The sequence below is a fragment of the Equus asinus genome, chromosome 12, assembly GCF_041296235.1.
Source record: "Equus asinus isolate D_3611 breed Donkey chromosome 12, EquAss-T2T_v2, whole genome shotgun sequence".
NCBI lineage: Eukaryota > Metazoa > Chordata > Mammalia > Perissodactyla > Equidae > Equus > Equus asinus.
Genome location: NC_091801.1, coordinates 62,674,450 through 62,691,489, shown reverse-complemented (window position 1 = coordinate 62,691,489; position 17,040 = coordinate 62,674,450). Strand labels below are relative to the sequence as shown.

General features: G+C 38.5%; 1 protein-coding gene across 1 annotated transcript; it reads right to left on the bottom strand.

Moving 5' to 3' along the window:
* Window positions 1-1,769: 1,769 nt before the first annotated feature.
* UTP23 (UTP23 small subunit processome component) lies at window positions 1,770-7,479 on the bottom strand. Its single transcript, XM_014853661.3, has 3 exons — window positions 7,142-7,479; window positions 3,232-3,406; window positions 1,770-2,304 (listed from the first exon to the last, which is right to left on the bottom strand). Exons 1-3 carry the CDS (start codon window positions 7,327-7,329, stop codon window positions 1,924-1,926), a joined length of 744 nt encoding a protein of 247 aa, XP_014709147.1. The 5' UTR covers window positions 7,330-7,479; the 3' UTR covers window positions 1,770-1,923.
* Window positions 7,480-17,040: the final 9,561 nt, after the last annotated feature.

Sequence of the window (17,040 nt, the reverse complement as noted above, 5' to 3'; positions counted from 1 at the left end):
GGCTTGCCAGATAACACAGCCTGTATTCCCAGTGTAGGTAAAGCTATAATTCCACTTTCCACCAAAAGAGCATCTCTGAATTCAACTGAGAATGACATTTCTGTAGGAATATTTGAATTGTCTCAAATTTAAGAAAAGTCATTTATTTTAGCCATTAATAAGAATTTGTTCATGACATACTTCATACCTGATCATGATACTCTAACATAACAGTTTAAGAACCACTGCTCCAAGGTGTCACAGGCAGCTCAGCCAGGAACTACTCATCAGATTAACGTTATACTTTAACCTTACAGTGCAAAAATACTGTAATTTTGGCCTGATGATTAAAACAGGGAAGGTACTGAAAAAGATGTTTGATTATTCAATTTCTAATTTACCCACTTTTTAAACACTTTACTTTTTAAATAGCACATTCACATTAGTTACACACTTTTTAAATAACAGATTCATAGCCAACCTTGGACTATTATTTTGGAATTTTTTGTGTGAGGAAGATTGGCCCCGAGGCAACACCTATTGCCAATCTTCCTCTTTTTGCTTCAGTAGGAGTGTTCCTGAGCTAACCTCTATACCAATCTTCCTCTATTTTCTAAGTGGGACGCTGCCACAGAATGGCTTGATGAGCAGTGTGTAGGTCTGAGCCCAGGATCCAAACCCATGAACCATGCACTGCCAAAGCTGAGCACGTGAACTTAACTGCTATGCCACCAGGCCAGCCCCCTATTTTGGAATTTTTGATATTAAAGTTAACAGCTACGTTTGAAAAAAAACCATCCTCTCTTTTGGACAAGTGGAACTCAAAACAAGTGAAGGAATTTTTTTTTCCTAGGACCTTATAAACAATTAAGAGGTTCTCCAGGGAAAGAGAGAAATTATTTTCAACCAAGAATTCTTTATCTTGCCAGATTATCAGCGCAACAAATATTAAGGTAGACACACTGGCTGGGCCTCGAAAAATGGACTTCATCCACACTCTATGCTTCACCACAGCAAAAGAGAAAAACAAGAAAGTAAAACAAAGACTCTAGGAAACAGAAGTGACAAAGGAGATCTCTGGATAAGCACAAGAAGTGCCTGGGTAATAGCTGAGCAACACGCTCAGCAGAAAACCTTTCCACACTGGAGGATGGAAGGCTCTAGGAAAAGTATCTCCAGGGGTAAGAAATGACCTGATACCATCATATGGAAAATTATATTATGAGGCTCTTTACAGAGTTACTGGAGAACGTGACAAGATCAAGTCAGACACTAAAAGAAAAAGAGACCATTATTAACTTCCAGAATAACAAAGAAGTCGTATAAGAAATAAATTCAATCATATCATGTTACTCAGTTCAGTGGTTAACAAAATTTATAGTCAAAGTAACAAAGATACTAAACTTGGGATGTATAAAGACTGATATATTAAAAATGAGGGACTAATACAAGCAAGTGAAACCTCCATTCTTTCCGGTATTAAGTCAATAAATAATGGATGGATCAAAAGGTAGCAGCATATTCATATTATCTGAAAACATAAAGGTAAATTCTACAACTACTACATGAATTGAAAGAGGAAGTTTCTGCTGTGAATGTGAAAGAGGGACTACCTCTTTTTTGTTACAAGCCTTTGGGAACTATTAGATTTTTTTAACTATTTGCATTTAATAGGGGGTGATAGGCTGCAGTGAGAAACAGACAACAGTTTTACATTGAGAACCACCTCCAAAATCACTGAGTAAGAAAACTGAACACTGTCACATCTAAACCCATCCACTCTGTTCTGGTTTTTGTGTTTTACAAATAATTTTAGGCAAAGGCTTCTGGGTCAATATTTATTTACAAAAATAAGTTTAGTCTTTTATCCTCAATACTTCCACAGCTTTAAAAAAAAACTTATTTTCTACATTTGAATGTCTTTAAAAGTATTTGAAGGATTCATTATCCTTCTGCATTCTGCTTTACAGAAAGTACTTTTGAGGTAGATCTGTTCCGGATTCTTTTTCTTTTTCTTTTCTTTTCAGAGGCAGATGACTTGGTATCCTGTGCTTTCTTCTTTTTCTTCAAACAGCTAAGAGGATTGGGGCCACTTATTTTCTTGCGCCTTTTTCTTCTCCGTTCAGGGTTTTTCACTAGCCCCTGTTCCTCTTTGAGTTGCCTGATACTCTCTTGCTCATGCACCGAGACAAGCTGGCCTGACTCTACAGCTCTAACAAAGGCAATTGTTTTGGGAGAAGGTTTGTCCAAGACTATAGTGTTCTGAATAATAAACATGAGAGGAACTCCAGGCTTTTTCTTTACTTTCATAGACAAATTCTGATCCTATTAAAAAGAAAAACAGAATTATTTAGTTCAAATATGTCAATTAAATTGAGATGACAAATAAGTTTCTAAGAACTTAAAGAGGGTTATATTAAAAATAAAAGAGATCACAGGTTTTGTTTTTCAAATCAGTAGTCTCACTAATGGGAGTATATTTTATGATACAGAAAGGAAGAGCAACATAAAAACTGAGCACAAACTGTTAAGAGTGAACTGGATTTATCAATATTCTAGGACCATAAATTACAAACTAATGCAAAGGTAAATATGTTAGGTGATGTCCCTTGTTTCTACTCCAAGATATGCTTCAAAAAGGCTCAAGAATGCTCACAGAGACTGAAGGAATAGAAATAAAGTAGAAATTAGCTGACTCAAGATTCTAGATTCAGCTTTGCCTCTAAATATGTAATTTTAATTCTGAAAGCATATTTTAGAAAATCTGCATGTATGTGAACTTCTTCATTAATATCAACCCCGAGTCTCTCTTCTCCTGCCTGTCAGTGTTGTTAAAAGCCTGAAACTGTTCCATTGTGGTGGTACAGTCTCAAAATATGACACATGACTTTTTGAGAAACAGTATAAAATTCAAGAACATGAAAAAAGATTTTGAAGACAATGTAAAATCTTTGCTCTACTTATCTTCCCTTCCAGAACCCTAAATCATCACATCTCTATGTCAATTTCTTCTTTTAAAAAAGGAAACTTTAGTAATTAAGAAGAAAATCAATATGCTTAAAGGGTTCTCTTCTCAAGTTCTCTAACGAAAACTGCTTTCATTGACAGCAAATTACGCTAAAAGTTTGTATTTTAAAAAGTCAAAACACTTTAACAAACCACTTCCACTAATTTTTTCTGATTCTAAATAGCTCCATATGAGTCATAATTAGAAATGATTAAAATTGACTCTGGTTTTAAAAGTACTATCACCTGTGATGCCACAAAATAATGATGAGGATTTCCCTCTTCAACCATGGAAAGCAGACATTCTGATCCACTCACTCCATTCTTCAAATGGGAACAATTCCGAATCTGGCATTTTTGTGCAATCAGTTTTGCCCCATACAAGTCCTTTCCCAATGTTTCTAACTCTTTTAACACACACCTGAAAAAAAAAAACTGTTATTAGCAGCTCACAATTATAATAGATACATATCAGTTATTCAGACAAAGCAAGTATTAAAAACAATACTCAATTTTTTTAACTAAAACTATACCATTACCATCTGCATTTGTCATATGATAGCCGCAAATCAGAGTACCCACTTCACTCTTAAAACACCTTGAAAATGCATACACACCAAGTAGAAAGAACAATAACAGTCAAAATTTACTGAGTGCTTCCGTGCTAGCCAGTATACTAACTGCTCTTTACAAAAACTCTCGCTTAATCTCAAAACAGCTCTATGAAATTAGGCTGCTTACTTTCAAATTAGCCTGATTTCAGAGCATTCATTTTGAGAGATTTCAAGTCATGTGCCCAAATTCAAATTAGTAAGTGGTAGAGCTGAAAGGTGATTCCAACAAGTCTGACAGGAGAGGCCTTGCCAACCACAGTGCTGTAGATGCTTCTGCTTCAAGGACACATTGGTACACCTTCGAAACACTTTCAGTTCAGAAAAGTAAAAATTCTCATCAGCTTGTTTAAAAGCAAGTAGAACTTCCTTCCGGTCTTCACTTTCATATTAACATAAGTCAATGGTTTTCAAAGTGTCATCCATAAACTACCCATATCAGAATGACATAGTGACATTAAGTTGTATTAATTTCTAGCTCCTTTCTCATCTCAAAATCTGCACTTCCAGTGGAGGAGTCAAACATTAGCATTTTAATAAGCTCCCCAGGTACTTCTTCCATCACACACACAAAAAAAGAGAGAGAACTAGTGAGTCAAAGATTTCTTCTTGGGGCCAGCCCAGTGGCGCAGTGGTTAGGTTTGCATGTTCTGATTCTCGGCGGCCCAGGGTTCGATGGTTCAGATCCCAGGTGCGGACATCGCACCGCTTGTCAAGCCATACTGTGGCAGGCATCCCACATAATGAAGTAGAGGAAGATGGGCATGGATGTTAGCTCAGGGCCAGACTTCCTCAGCAAAAAGAGGAGGATTGCAGCAGATGTTAGCTCAGGGCTAATCTTGCTCAAAAAAAAAAAAAGATTTCTTCAAACCTAGCCAGCCCTTGACAGATTCTACCTTGCCTGACCCCCTTTATCACCCCATTAATTTTTGGTTTTTTAAGAAAAGAGATTTGCTTTCTAGTCATCAGTTTTTTGTTGTTTTGTTTTTTGAGGAAGATTAGCCCTGAGCTAACATCTGCCGCCAATCCTCCTGTTTGCTGAGGAAGACTGGCCCTGAGCTAAGATCTGTGCCCATCTTCCTCTACTTTATATGTGGAACGCCTGCCACCATGTGGCTTGACAAGCGGTGTGTAGGTCTACACCAGGATCTGAATCAGCAAACTCTATTTTGAGTTTCAGGCCCAAATTGCAACTATGTATTGAATATTTCCTATGGCTGACCTGGCATCAGCTTTTCAAATTCACCATGTCTAAAATCAAACTATTTTCCTGCCTCCAAACTTCTCCTTCAGGGCTTGCTATTTTTGTGAACTTATTATCTTCTCAGACACCCTTGGTAGAAATGAGAAATCTCATTTGACCCTTTCTTCCTCACTCTTAGCCCCATCCCATCAGCTCTTGTCCTGTATCAGCTGTTGGTTCCATCTCAGTAACGTCTCTTTGTAGAACTCTTTGTAGGTTCTGCCTCTGCCCTCCCAGGGTCAGGCTCCCATTATTTCTTGACTAGACAACCACAAAATGGGTTTGCCTGTCTTCACTCTCTTGCTTCTCCAACTTACCCCTCACATGGCTGCAGTTATCTTTTCTGAAAGATAGTTATCAGGTCTGATAGTATTCCACACTCTACTTCCTCAAATTAAACTCCAAAATTTCTTCAATCCTGAATATGAGTAAACCCTCTAGATCTAACTACTAGTGGCAGCAAATACATTCTAAAGAAAAACAAGTGATCTGACTTCTTAAAAACATAGATACCAGATTTAAAAAAAGGGGGACGAGAATTGTTATAAGGACTTGAGACATACAAATCAAATGCAATTTATGTACCTGGTTTGAATTCTAACTTTTAAAAAGACTTCTTTATCTCTTCATGACACACACGAAGAATCGACAGAATATGCTTTAAAATAAACCATCAGTAAGGTGTAGGGGGGTAAGGACAAATAAGATTGGCCATATCGATAATTGCAAAAGCTGGGTGATAGACATTTCAGTATAATAGTCTATTTTTCTGTATGTTATGAAATATTCCGGAAGTTAAAATAAATTCTTTAGGAAAAAGTGCTGTAGAATATAATTTCATGCAGTACTTCTCAACTTTTTAATATCACAGCACTATATTCAAAACGTTAATATTTTAGTGGGACACAGGGATAAATGGACAAGCTGCTTGTAGCCAGAAGCAACCAACTCGGGGACATAGGACTATCCAAGGACTCATCTGGCAGCCCTGAAGACTAAGGGAATCAAAATTTGGGGGTCTCTACAATCCATCTGAGGACTGCTTGAGAAGTTCTGAATGGGGAAAGCTACTCATGGAGTAGTGTTATGTGAGAAAAGCAGGCCATTAACATAACATGCACCGTAAGAGCCCATTCTTTTGTGTGTGAACAGGATGGATGATCTAGCACATTTTAATAGTGGCTACCCACTGGTGTGGTCTTACGGGTCATTTTAACTTTCTCTTTTCACTTTTTTAAAGTAAATACTCTACAATGAAAAAAAACCTCCTAAGTTTCTTAATAGTAGTTCTTCACGATCTAGCCTCAATTTACCTCCTTTCCGGTTACATTTCCAATTATACTCTGTATGTACTCTAATCTTTCTCAGGCACTTCACAGCTCCGTTCAAGAGTTCCTTACGACAAGGAATGTCACTTCTCTCTTTTCTGTCACTCAAAAGAGTCCTCCCCTTCAGAACTGAACCGTGACTGGGCTCACACGTTATCTCCTCCATGAAACCTTCACGCCTCCATCCTCCCGCCCTCCCGTCCCCACAAGGTTCCATTCTAAGTGTTCCCGCGCTGAAGCAATGGGGAAACTTTAGACCTGGAGTCAAAACACACAGATTGGAGGTTGACACAGGCACTTTCTTGGCCATGAACACGGCTGGGAGTCTGTCCTGTTCACCAACTTATCCTTAGTGGCTACAGCGGTGCTTGGCATGTGGCTGGTGATAAAGACAGTTGAATAAACAAACGACCTCGGGCAAAGTTCTTAATCTCAAGTCCTGACATCCTTCTGGGAATCGAAGATGTCATCTCACAGGGCAGTTGTGAAACGTGTATGTTTTTAATTTAAACTAAGAAAAGTTATACAAATAACAGCAACCATTTAAAGGGGGTGGGTTTTGGATACCAATATAATGCTCTACATACATTATACGCCATTTGATCCTTACCACAACCTTATAAGTTGTTATGGACTCTCTTAGATGAGAAAGTCAAGGCTCAGAGAGGTTAAATAACTTGCCCCAAATCACAGAGCTGGTAGGACTGGGACCAAGACTCGAAGTCATGGCGGACTACAACGCATGCGGTCTTCTTCGCCAGGCTAACGACACGTGAACCTTTTTAGGGCATTGTACTTTCTGTCTGCATTGTGGACACTCCCCTGATCTCCTGAGTGCCATCACTTAACTGTCAAACCCCTCGTGGGCCGGGCCCCTCGTGGGCGCCCAATGGAGGCCCGTGGGCAGCGGCCTCGCCTCGGCCACACCCGCCGGACACTCCGCGCGCCTCCCGGCCCTCCCCCCCGGGACCCACCTGGTGGTGCACAGCTGTGTCTCCCCCATGAGGTAGCGGGGCAGCTGCTCCCGGAGCTGGATGCGGCCCCGCAGGGCCGCCTGACAGAAGGTGCCGTCCAGCAGGATCTGGTACGGCTCGCGGACTCCGAAATTGTTGCGGAAGAAGCCGAGATTCTTCTTGGCGTGTTTCTGCCTCGTGATCTTCATGCCTGGCTTACCCGGACCGAGGCCACGGGAGCAACGAAGGGGCAACAAACGGCTCCCGCTCCACCTGCTATTGGCAATGCCGGCTTCCCCCGGAAGTGAAGCACCTTTGGCCCCGGAAGCAAACGCCCCTATCTTCCGGGCCTGTCCGCTGTTTACGTCATGCCCAGGCGAGCGCGCGCTTCACGTACAGTGCCCGCGCTTGAAGGGGCGCGCTCTTAGGGGCGGAGCCTGCCTCTAGGCAGGAAGAGCTCTGGGCGCGCGATTTCACGCAGGGGCGCGCATGCGCAGTCGTGGGCCAGAGTAAAAACGGGCGCGCTGGATTTAGCGCGTTTCTCGGGCCGCCTCTCCAAGATTGGCGCTATAATGATCAATGGTAACCGTGAGCCTTAATATGTTCCAGGCGCTGTTTTAAGTAATTTGCCCCGTATTATTTCCTTTCCTATTTATAATTCCCAAGTGAGGGACGGAAAGGGACCAAAGTATACTGGACAACAGACTCGGCACCTTTGTACTGGTTGCCTTTCTGTAAAGAAGTTAAACACGTTTTTACTAAGGGCATGTGGGTCTTTAGCGTCAGAGCTATCACTAGAACCCAGGTCGCCTGCCTAAAGTTCAAATGTTCTTGCTACCCACCCATAGGAACTACACTCATTTGGGAGCCAAATGTCAGGGCAGAGGATCCCACTGTTTTACATCTCCTCCCCGTAAGGTCATCCTAAATGATTCACACGGAGTGTTTTGTAAGGAACTCCCAAGAGCTTCGTTTTCTAAGTATCAGAATCCCAAAACTGGAGTCCTAGTTCTGCCCCTAAACCAAGCTGTTTGACCTTGAGCGATTTCCCAGGAAAGCTGAGTTCAGCTTCCTCACTGTCAAGCTGGTTGGCAAGACTAGATTATTTTAAGAACGCTTTTTATGTCGATAGTCTCTGAGGTAGGAAGACTACATACTGGGCTAGTAACAAAGCTGACTGAAAGTTTAGAAATTACTTGGTCAACTTGATTAATGAAAAGAGTGAATCAGAAAATTTTGGGGTTCCCAGCAGCTAATTGCCAAGTATCCACTTCAATTCAAGGCAAAATAATCAAACAATGGGAAGTTTGGGATTTTGCATTTTTGTCCTGGCCTGGAATTGGTCCCAGATCTAGTTTTGGCTAAAGATTGAGAGAAAGAACCAATACAGAAAAGTGATTTACAAAGTGATTGAGATGTATTAATTGCATCTGTGGTTTTATTAGAAAATATAGGCTTTTGGAACTGGAACTAAAATCTTCTGTAATGTTAGCCCTGTCCTGGTTCCCAGCACAACATCCCTTAGATGGCTGCTTTCATTTAACTGAGAATAGATTTAGGGAATTGGAAGCCATGAGGAGTTATTGTAGGATTGGATTCATGGTTCTTGAATGTAATTGCTCACTGCTTTCCAGTTTGAATTGTCTCTTCATGCCTGTGTGCCAACCCGTTACTCCAGCTATACTCCCATCACGAAGAAATTATACCACCCCAGCCTTGCAAACCAGTACAAACATTTTAAAAAATAGGCACATTTCACTACTAGGAAAAATGTGGTGCAAGTCTAGGGATTTGAGTCATATTCTAGTGGGGTTTTTTTAATTTACTAAACTACGGCATGATTCTGTTCAAGCTTTATATATATGACAGTGGTATTTGCACACCTGGCCCTTATTTTGCAAACATTAACAGTCTATAACGGGGATTATTAAGGTTAAACAAGTTTTCTATTACAGCAGTGTTTCTCAAAACATCATCCTGGGACATGCAGAAAAAGCTCTTAGTGTGCTTGTTTAAAATACCCATTTCTGATTCAGAACAAGTATTGAAGGAGAGGGATGCTATTCAGAGAGGAAATGACATTTATTACAATCTCCCCAAATCATTATTATGCATGTTAGTGTTCCTGAAGAGCCATTTGCAGTAAAGCATCATTGTTTATTGAATGCGATATTTTTAATAAGTGGTCCATGGAATACTTTTTGGCCTGATGCCAAATGACTAGTATCAGAAAATCAATATTTGGCCACAACCAAGGGGGAAGCAAAATATTGCCATTATTGGATGAACTATTTGGATATGCTTAAATCTGAAATTTTACTTTGAAAATTATTATAATATCATTATTAAAAGTTTTAATAGTCATTGAAAATTTTTTTGACCTTCTAATGCAGGAACAATGATGTCTTGCCATTGCTAGCCGCTAGCTTTTTTCTCCGGTTACTGCACTGGACATTTTCCATGCCAAATAGACATTCACCTGAGGTAGGTAGGGCATTAATTTATTTTTCTTTATTTTTCACACTCTTCATATTCTTTATTATGTCTGGATCAAATATAATTTATAATGTGATATTGTTGTACATGATTTTGAAGTTTTTTTCTTCATGAAATTTTGATGAAGCCAAGTTGACATGAGAATGATTTATTCTTGCAAGGTGTGACTAATTCCCAAACAAGACATTCTCATGAAAGATTCATGGTCTAAATAGAATTAAACAAGTAAACATTAAATACAGTTCATAAAGGTTATTTTGTTTAATTTCATAAATGCTAGTATACCAGATAATTCTTCCAAGATATCTATGGTGATATTCTTCTGCTTTATATCCATGTTTAAATATTTATAAACATTAGTTAACATTCATTACCTTAAAAAGAATACAATGTTCTTCCTAACATTATCTAGCTAACATACTCTCTATATAAATAATTGCCTTAAATAAATCATTTAAAACAACTTAGGTAAACTGCTTCGTATTGAGGACCTATTAAGTTCTTCACCAAGATCCCTGGGGATAGACTCAGTTCTGTACTAGCTTGCTGTGAATTTTCATATAAGCAGAAGGTGTTAGGAAGGTTGGATCTAGAGGCTGCCGCATTTTTTAAAAAAATTTTTATGTTTTTCAAATTGCAAAAATAACACATGCCTGGTGTATCAAGTGGAACAATGGAACAACACAAAGATATTCGCGCCCTCTCTCCTTGCCCAGATAACACATTAACCACCTCCTATGTATCCTTCTGCAATTTTCCATATTCATATACTTATATATCATTTGCATACATATATGCATACATATGTAGAGATTTTTGTCACTATGTTACTCAAAAATGGAATCATATATTTTTTTGTAAAGATTGGCACCTGAGGGGCTGGCCCCGTGGCCGAGTGGTTAAGTTCGCGCGCTCCGCTGCAGGCGGCCCAGTGTTTCGTTGGTTCGAATCCTGGGCGCGGACATGGCACTGCTCATCAGACTACGCTGAGGCAGCGTCCCACATGCCACAACTAGAAGGACCCACAGCGAAGAATATACAACTATGTACTGGGGGGCTTTGGGGAGAAAAAGGAAAAAATAAAATCTTTAAAAAAAAAAAAAAAAGATTGGCACCTGAGCTAACAACTGTGGCCAATCTTTTTTTTTTTTTTTTCTGCTTTATCTCCCCAAATCCCCCCTGGTACATAGTTGTATATCCTAGTTGCAGGTCCTTCCAGTTGTGGCATATGGGACGCCACCTCAACGTGGCCTGAGGAGCGGTGCCATGTCTGCGCCCAGGATCCGAACCAGCGAAACCCTGGGCCGCCGCAGCGGAGCGCGCGAACTTAACCACTCTGCCACGGGGCCGGCCCCTGGAATCATATTTTATCACTTTTATACATTTTGCTTTTCTCACTCAACAATCCTTAGGGAAATCCTCCTCACACACACACACACAAACACCCCCCCCCCCGCCCCCCGCCCCGAGTCGATTGGCATAGCTCTCATTCATTGTTTTTGATGGTTGTATGAAATTTCCCACAAAATCACCACGTGTAACATAATAGATGTGGCACAGACTGTGAATTGCCGTCCAATATGTCTTCCCTTCTTTCTGGTAATACAGTCTTGATTTTATTCTAGAGGGTAATGTGCCAGAGAAGATAATCTGTTTTCCAGTCTTCTGGGCAGTTAAGTCTCGTCATGTGATTAAGTTCTAGCCCAGGATATGGAAGTATAAGTACGACAAGGGATTTCTGGGAAGGCGGCTTAAAGGATGCTGACTTAGCTTGGTAATGGGCACTTTTGTTTTTTCCCACTCCTTCCTTTCTACTCCCTGAAATTTGGATGTGATTTATGGAACAGTAGCAGCCCATTGTAGACCATGAGGTACCCTTGTAGATGGAGGCTATGTGCTAAGCTGGCAAAGCAGATAGGAAGAGTCTGGGTCATTTGTAACTGTGCAATTACCTTTCCAAATCTAGACTTTCTACCTTTGGATTTGTTTTACGTGAAAAGAAAAATAAACTTCTATGTTGGTTTTAAAAAATATTATTTTAAGTTTCTTGTCATTTTTTTGAGAGTTTCTTTTTTTACAGTACTATTAGGTTTGCAACAAAATTGAAAGGAAGGTACAGAGATTCCCCATATATCCCCTGCCTCCACACATCCATAGCCTTCCCCATTATCAACATCCCTCACCAGAATGGTACTTTTTTTTTTAGCAAGAATGAACGTACATTGATACATTAAGTTTTTTATATGCAGCCAAACCTGATCCCAACTGATAGAGTAAGTGAAAACTACCTGCCAGAATTAGAGACTTTTTTGTGGACAGATGTCTTTGATGAAACTTTGATGTTGGTTAGTGTTTGCCAATACAATTGCCCTTTCTTTGAACAGGTTCAAAATCCTAGTTTACAAGTTTTCCGTAAAAGGTAGAGTCCTTTTTCAAAGTAAAATAAACTGAATCCTTTTTACATGCTATAGAAGCCATCTTGACATTTGTTTCTTTTGAAAGTATAAACAATTTGATTTGAACTGGGTCTGTTAATGGCATGTATCTGCTATTGAGAAAAGTTAGTTAAACATGAAGAACCCCAGCTGCTTGGGCAAGAAACATAAAGGAAATGTTAGTGTCACCCAGTAGTCAGTTAAAGACAGTAAGCGGGATTTCTGTCTGTTGGCCCAGCTAGTACCAGCCAGCTCTTCCTCCTGGGTAAATGACCAAGGAGAAACCATCTCTTAGAAAGTTTCAAAGGATTTCTGTTTGTCAAGGAAATTTCTAAACCAGACAGTAATCAGGAAGTGTCCATCATTAGTTGTCAGATGGCTGTAAAATTAGACTAGCAAATTTGCTTGCTAAAATAGTTTATGCAAATGAAATCATACAGAGAACAAATACTGCCATGTGAGATAAGCCGAAAGGAACTCAGTGTGTCACTGTAATAGATCAAAATAGTGCTCTCCAGTGGGATTTTACTACACAATGTTTAATGGTATTAATTGAAGTGGTAAAAACAAAAACTGGTAGAGAGGAATGAAAAGTCAAGAAGTGGCAGCAACCTGCAAAATGTTCTACTTTCATGCATAATGAACTGCCATTTGAGATTTAATTAAATCATAACTGAAACTGGTAAAGAAGTTCATACTGCATGGGGTCTTTCATTTTAACTTCTCAAAGCATTTTAGAAGATTAATGAATCTTTATAAAATTACTCTAGGTAAGCAAATATTATTACTGTTACTTAAAGGACTTTAAAGATTGAAAATTATGTCAGATTACGGCATTAAAAGGATTTTCTCAAAACACTATTTATTTATATTAAACAAAGTGTTGAAGACAATCCTTTCACTCATGGTTTCATATATATATTTAAGTAGCGGGAGGACTTCAGGGCTGAAATTAAACTCCTGGTGGCAAGAAATTAAACAGCCTTCCAATAATTCAGTAGAATATGATTTCAAAGTCTTGTATTTATAATTGAATTACACCAATAAGAGGTATTAATTACATGATATTATACAAAATAAAAGTCACTCAGAATGTGTGCAAATGTTTTCAATGCAAGATTACTTTGTTTTAATATTAGTTGGTAAGTCATAAATCAAAATACTGGGATGAGAAGGTCAGATGTTGTTTTTAAAATTTTTATTATTTTAGCAAACATATAGAAAATACCACATGCTGAGTCATACGTATAAATGAATATTATTTTCTTTTTATTGGCTCTCACTTTACTCCCTCTATTGTTCCTTTCATAATACCGAACAAATCACTTAGCTCTTCAAAGAACAACCTCACATAGTCTTGTTCCACCTATGTACACAGAAGGAGGCATATGACTTAAATTGATCCTAATCAGACTGAAGAGAAAGGCTTTTTTTTCCCATGGTTGGGGAGAGGTTTCTTTTTCCTGCAATAAACATAAAAAAAGAAGTTCATTAGGCCGGCCCAGTGGTGCAGCGGTTAAGTCTGCACATTCCTCTTTGGAGGCGCGGGGTTCGCTGGTTCAGATCCCGGGTGCAGACATGGCACCGCTTGTCAAGCCATGCTGTGGTAGGCGTCCATCAGGGCCAGTCTTCCTCAGCAAAAAGAAGAGGATTGGCAGCAGATGTTAGCTCAGGGTTAATCTTCCTCAAAAAAAAAAAAGGTGATTGTATTCATTGCTACTGGCAGCTATTTTGAGATTACTAAGGTAGCCAGTCTGTGGACAGAACCAAAACATGGGAGAAGACAGTCAAGAGAATCATAAAGATATGGAAATGGAGTCTTTATGCGGCTTCGTTTGGAATATGCCACCTAGATATTTAGTTATGTGATTGACAAAGTACATTTCTTTCTTGTTTAAAATAATTAAAAAATTTTCTTTACTTGTTTGTTTTTAGTTACTTGTAGCCTAAAACGTCCTAACTGATGAAATATTTGTAAATCTAGGCAAAGAAAATGTATTTTAAAAGGAAAAATGATATTTTATCTGTATAATACCTTGCTTTAAAGAAGCAAGTTCTTGTTTTAACCTAGACAACATTGCAAAGAGGCTGACATGCAGAAGTAATGGTTGCCATTAGCTGCTCTCAACTCTCTCCCAAAGGCATCTTTTCCACTCCTGTTAAATATTAAGCAAAGTGTTTACTGTTTTAAGCCAAATGATTTTCTTTGGCCAAATGAATATTTTTGGACTTCTAAAAAGTGTACTAATTTAATCTGGAATATTAGTTTTCCCCTATTTAGATATTGTTTCTTCTGGCTTTGCTTGCATCTATTTTTTTAATCTTAGACATGGCTCATTAATTATGATGGCACCATATATTCTCTTGTGCAGGGTGAGATGGGGCAGTGATTGCCCTTTCCTCCCATTTCCACGGAGTAGAGAGCTTCTGATCCCCTTCTCATGAGTGAGTAGTGTTAGAGGGTAGATTTCCTGTTTCTCTCTGTACCCTATTACTTGTGACTCCCCAAAGAAGGAGAAGCTAATCTGATGTTTTGGAAGATCCCATAACCATCACATAATGGTATCTCCTTCTCAAGTGAAAAAAAGATCTCTGTATTCCTTTCCTAGAAAATAACCTACATAGAAGAGATAAGAACATACACCCTTACAGAATCTTTTGCTGAAAACTTTGATTGAAAATGGTGCTTCCTTGCTTCCTTTGTTTCTAATGGATACTAGAGAAGAACCACCCCTCAGTCATGTGTCATGAATGAACAGTTACTTCCCAGAGGGACGGTAAATAGAAAGGTCAGATTACTTTCTGCCCTCTTTGTTCATACCAAGGCTAGAACAGACACTGAGTTGGCCTTATAGAGTTTGGCTGGGAGCCCTGAGCAGAAGTGCTCTTTGTCTAACCTACTCAATTACCACCAGCACTGCTCGGCTCAGGCCCAAGACTGTCAGATGTTCAAAGGAACCTTGCCTTCCACAGAGGTCTGGAAGCAGGCAACAGCTGAATAATAATAAATTGACACCAAAAAACTCCTGTGGCTCATCTAAATACTGAATAGGAATAAAGTATTTTAAGAAACCCTTTGGCTCATCTTTGTTGTCTTGACTCTTTCATTTTATTTCATTGAAAGGGATTCAAGTAAGTCTTTGCCAAGTGAGGGAAAGTAGTTCCAACGCTGGCTGGTTCTAAGGCATGGACTGGTCACAGTCTGACATTCACTGGGCTGTGTTTTCCTACTGGGTAGAGTTACTATGCCACCAAAGCAGAACTAGCCAGACTGTTTATTTTTTCACTTTTCCACTCAGGTATGGCAGGCTCTCCTTTTTTGCTTCCTGTCCCCATGCAGTAATCACCCATGGGCAGGGCCCACAGCTTGCTTTGGAAGGTCCTTACCATCTTCTCTCTTTTTGCCTCTGACTAAATTTGAAATATTTCCAGCAAATATAGAAGTATGTTAAAAATTTTAGTTCCTGTGACAAAGAGAATGAAGAACATATTGTTGGGAAACAGGGTAAATTTATTTTATTCACTAAATGAACGTCTGCAATGAAATTAACACCCACAATACCAAATTGCTTTTTTGAGAGGCAGAAATACAACTTAATGCTTATGATCAACCCTCTTTGGGTGATTGAACATATTCAGTATTCTGCTTTAATCTATTAGTTTAGATTATTAGATTATTTAATCTTTTCGGCATATTTTAAGTTTATTTTGTTCTTATTTTTCTAGAGTCTTGAAGAGGGAGCTTAGCTTATTGATTTGAGACATTTTGTCTTTTATAATGTATATATTCAGCTATAAACTTCCCTCTCAGCACTGAAGTGGCTGTGTTGCACAAATTTTGACATTTTATATTTTCATATTCATTCAGTTCACTATGTGTGTTTGTTTTTAAAATTTACCTCAAGACTTCGTCTTTGATCCATGGGTTATTAGAAGGGTGTTGTTATTTTCCACGTATTTGGAAATTTTCCTGTTACCTTTATGTTCTGACTTCTATTTGAATCCATTGTGGTTGGAGAACATATGCTGAATGATTTCAATTCTTTTAATTTGTTGAGGTTTGTTTTTGGCTCAGAGTATGATCTATATGTTCCATAGGCGTTTGAAAACAACGTGTATTCTGTTGTTGTTGGGTGGAATGGTTTGTAAATGTTGATTAGATCCTATTGATTGATGTTGTTGCTTAGTTCCTTTGTATCCTTGATGATTTTCTCTCTTATTATTTTATCAATTGTTGAGAGAGGGGAGTTGACGTCTTCAACTATGATTGTGAATTTGTCTATCTGTCTTTTCAGTTCTACGAATTTTTCTTCATATAAATTCAGCTCTGTTGCTGGGGCATACACATTTAGAATTGCTGGACGTTTTTGGTGATTGACTACTTTATCACTGCAAAATGTCTCTCTTTGTCTCTGGTGATTTTCTTTGCTCTGAATTCTCCTTTATCTGATATTAATATAGCCACTCCTGCTTTCTTTTGATTAATGTTTAGATGATATTTTTTTCATCACTTTACTTTCAATATGCCTGTATCTTTATATTTGAAGTGAGTTTCTTTTAGACAGCCTATGGTCAGGTCATGTTTTTATCCATTCTACCAATAGTTGTCTTTTAATTGGTATATTTAGAACATTTATTTTAATCTAATTATTGCTATATTTAGGCTTAACACTGCCATTTTATGTGTTTTCTTTCCTATTTGCTCTCTATTTCTATTGAATATTCTTTAGAATTTCATATTGATTTATCTTCGGTGTTTTTTAGTGTACCCTTTGTAAAGATTTTTAGTGGTTTCTCTAGGTATTATATTAGATACTAAATTATTCATAATAAATTATCACAATTTACTGTTAAGTCATTTTACCAGTTAAAGTGGAATGTAGAAACCTTACCTTCCTATATTTCCCTTTACCAGCCCCTGTTAATAATGTAGTTGTTTTAAATATTTCTTCTACGTACATTTAGAACCACACTAAATAATGCTATAAT

Bases quoted from the DNA above. Each gene is read 5' to 3' on its own strand.
- UTP23 (XM_014853661.3), bottom strand. From the start codon at position 7,329: ATGAAGATCACGAGGCAGAAACACGCCAAGAAGAATCTCGGCTTCTTC. The intron at 3,407-7,141 runs GTGGGTCCCGGG...TTTTTTTTTCAG, and splicing joins ACACAGCTGTGCACCACCAG to GTGTGTGTTAAAAGAGTTAG. The intron at 2,305-3,231 runs GTGATAGTACTT...TCTTTTTAATAG, and splicing joins ATTATTTTGTGGCATCACAG to GATCAGAATTTGTCTATGAA.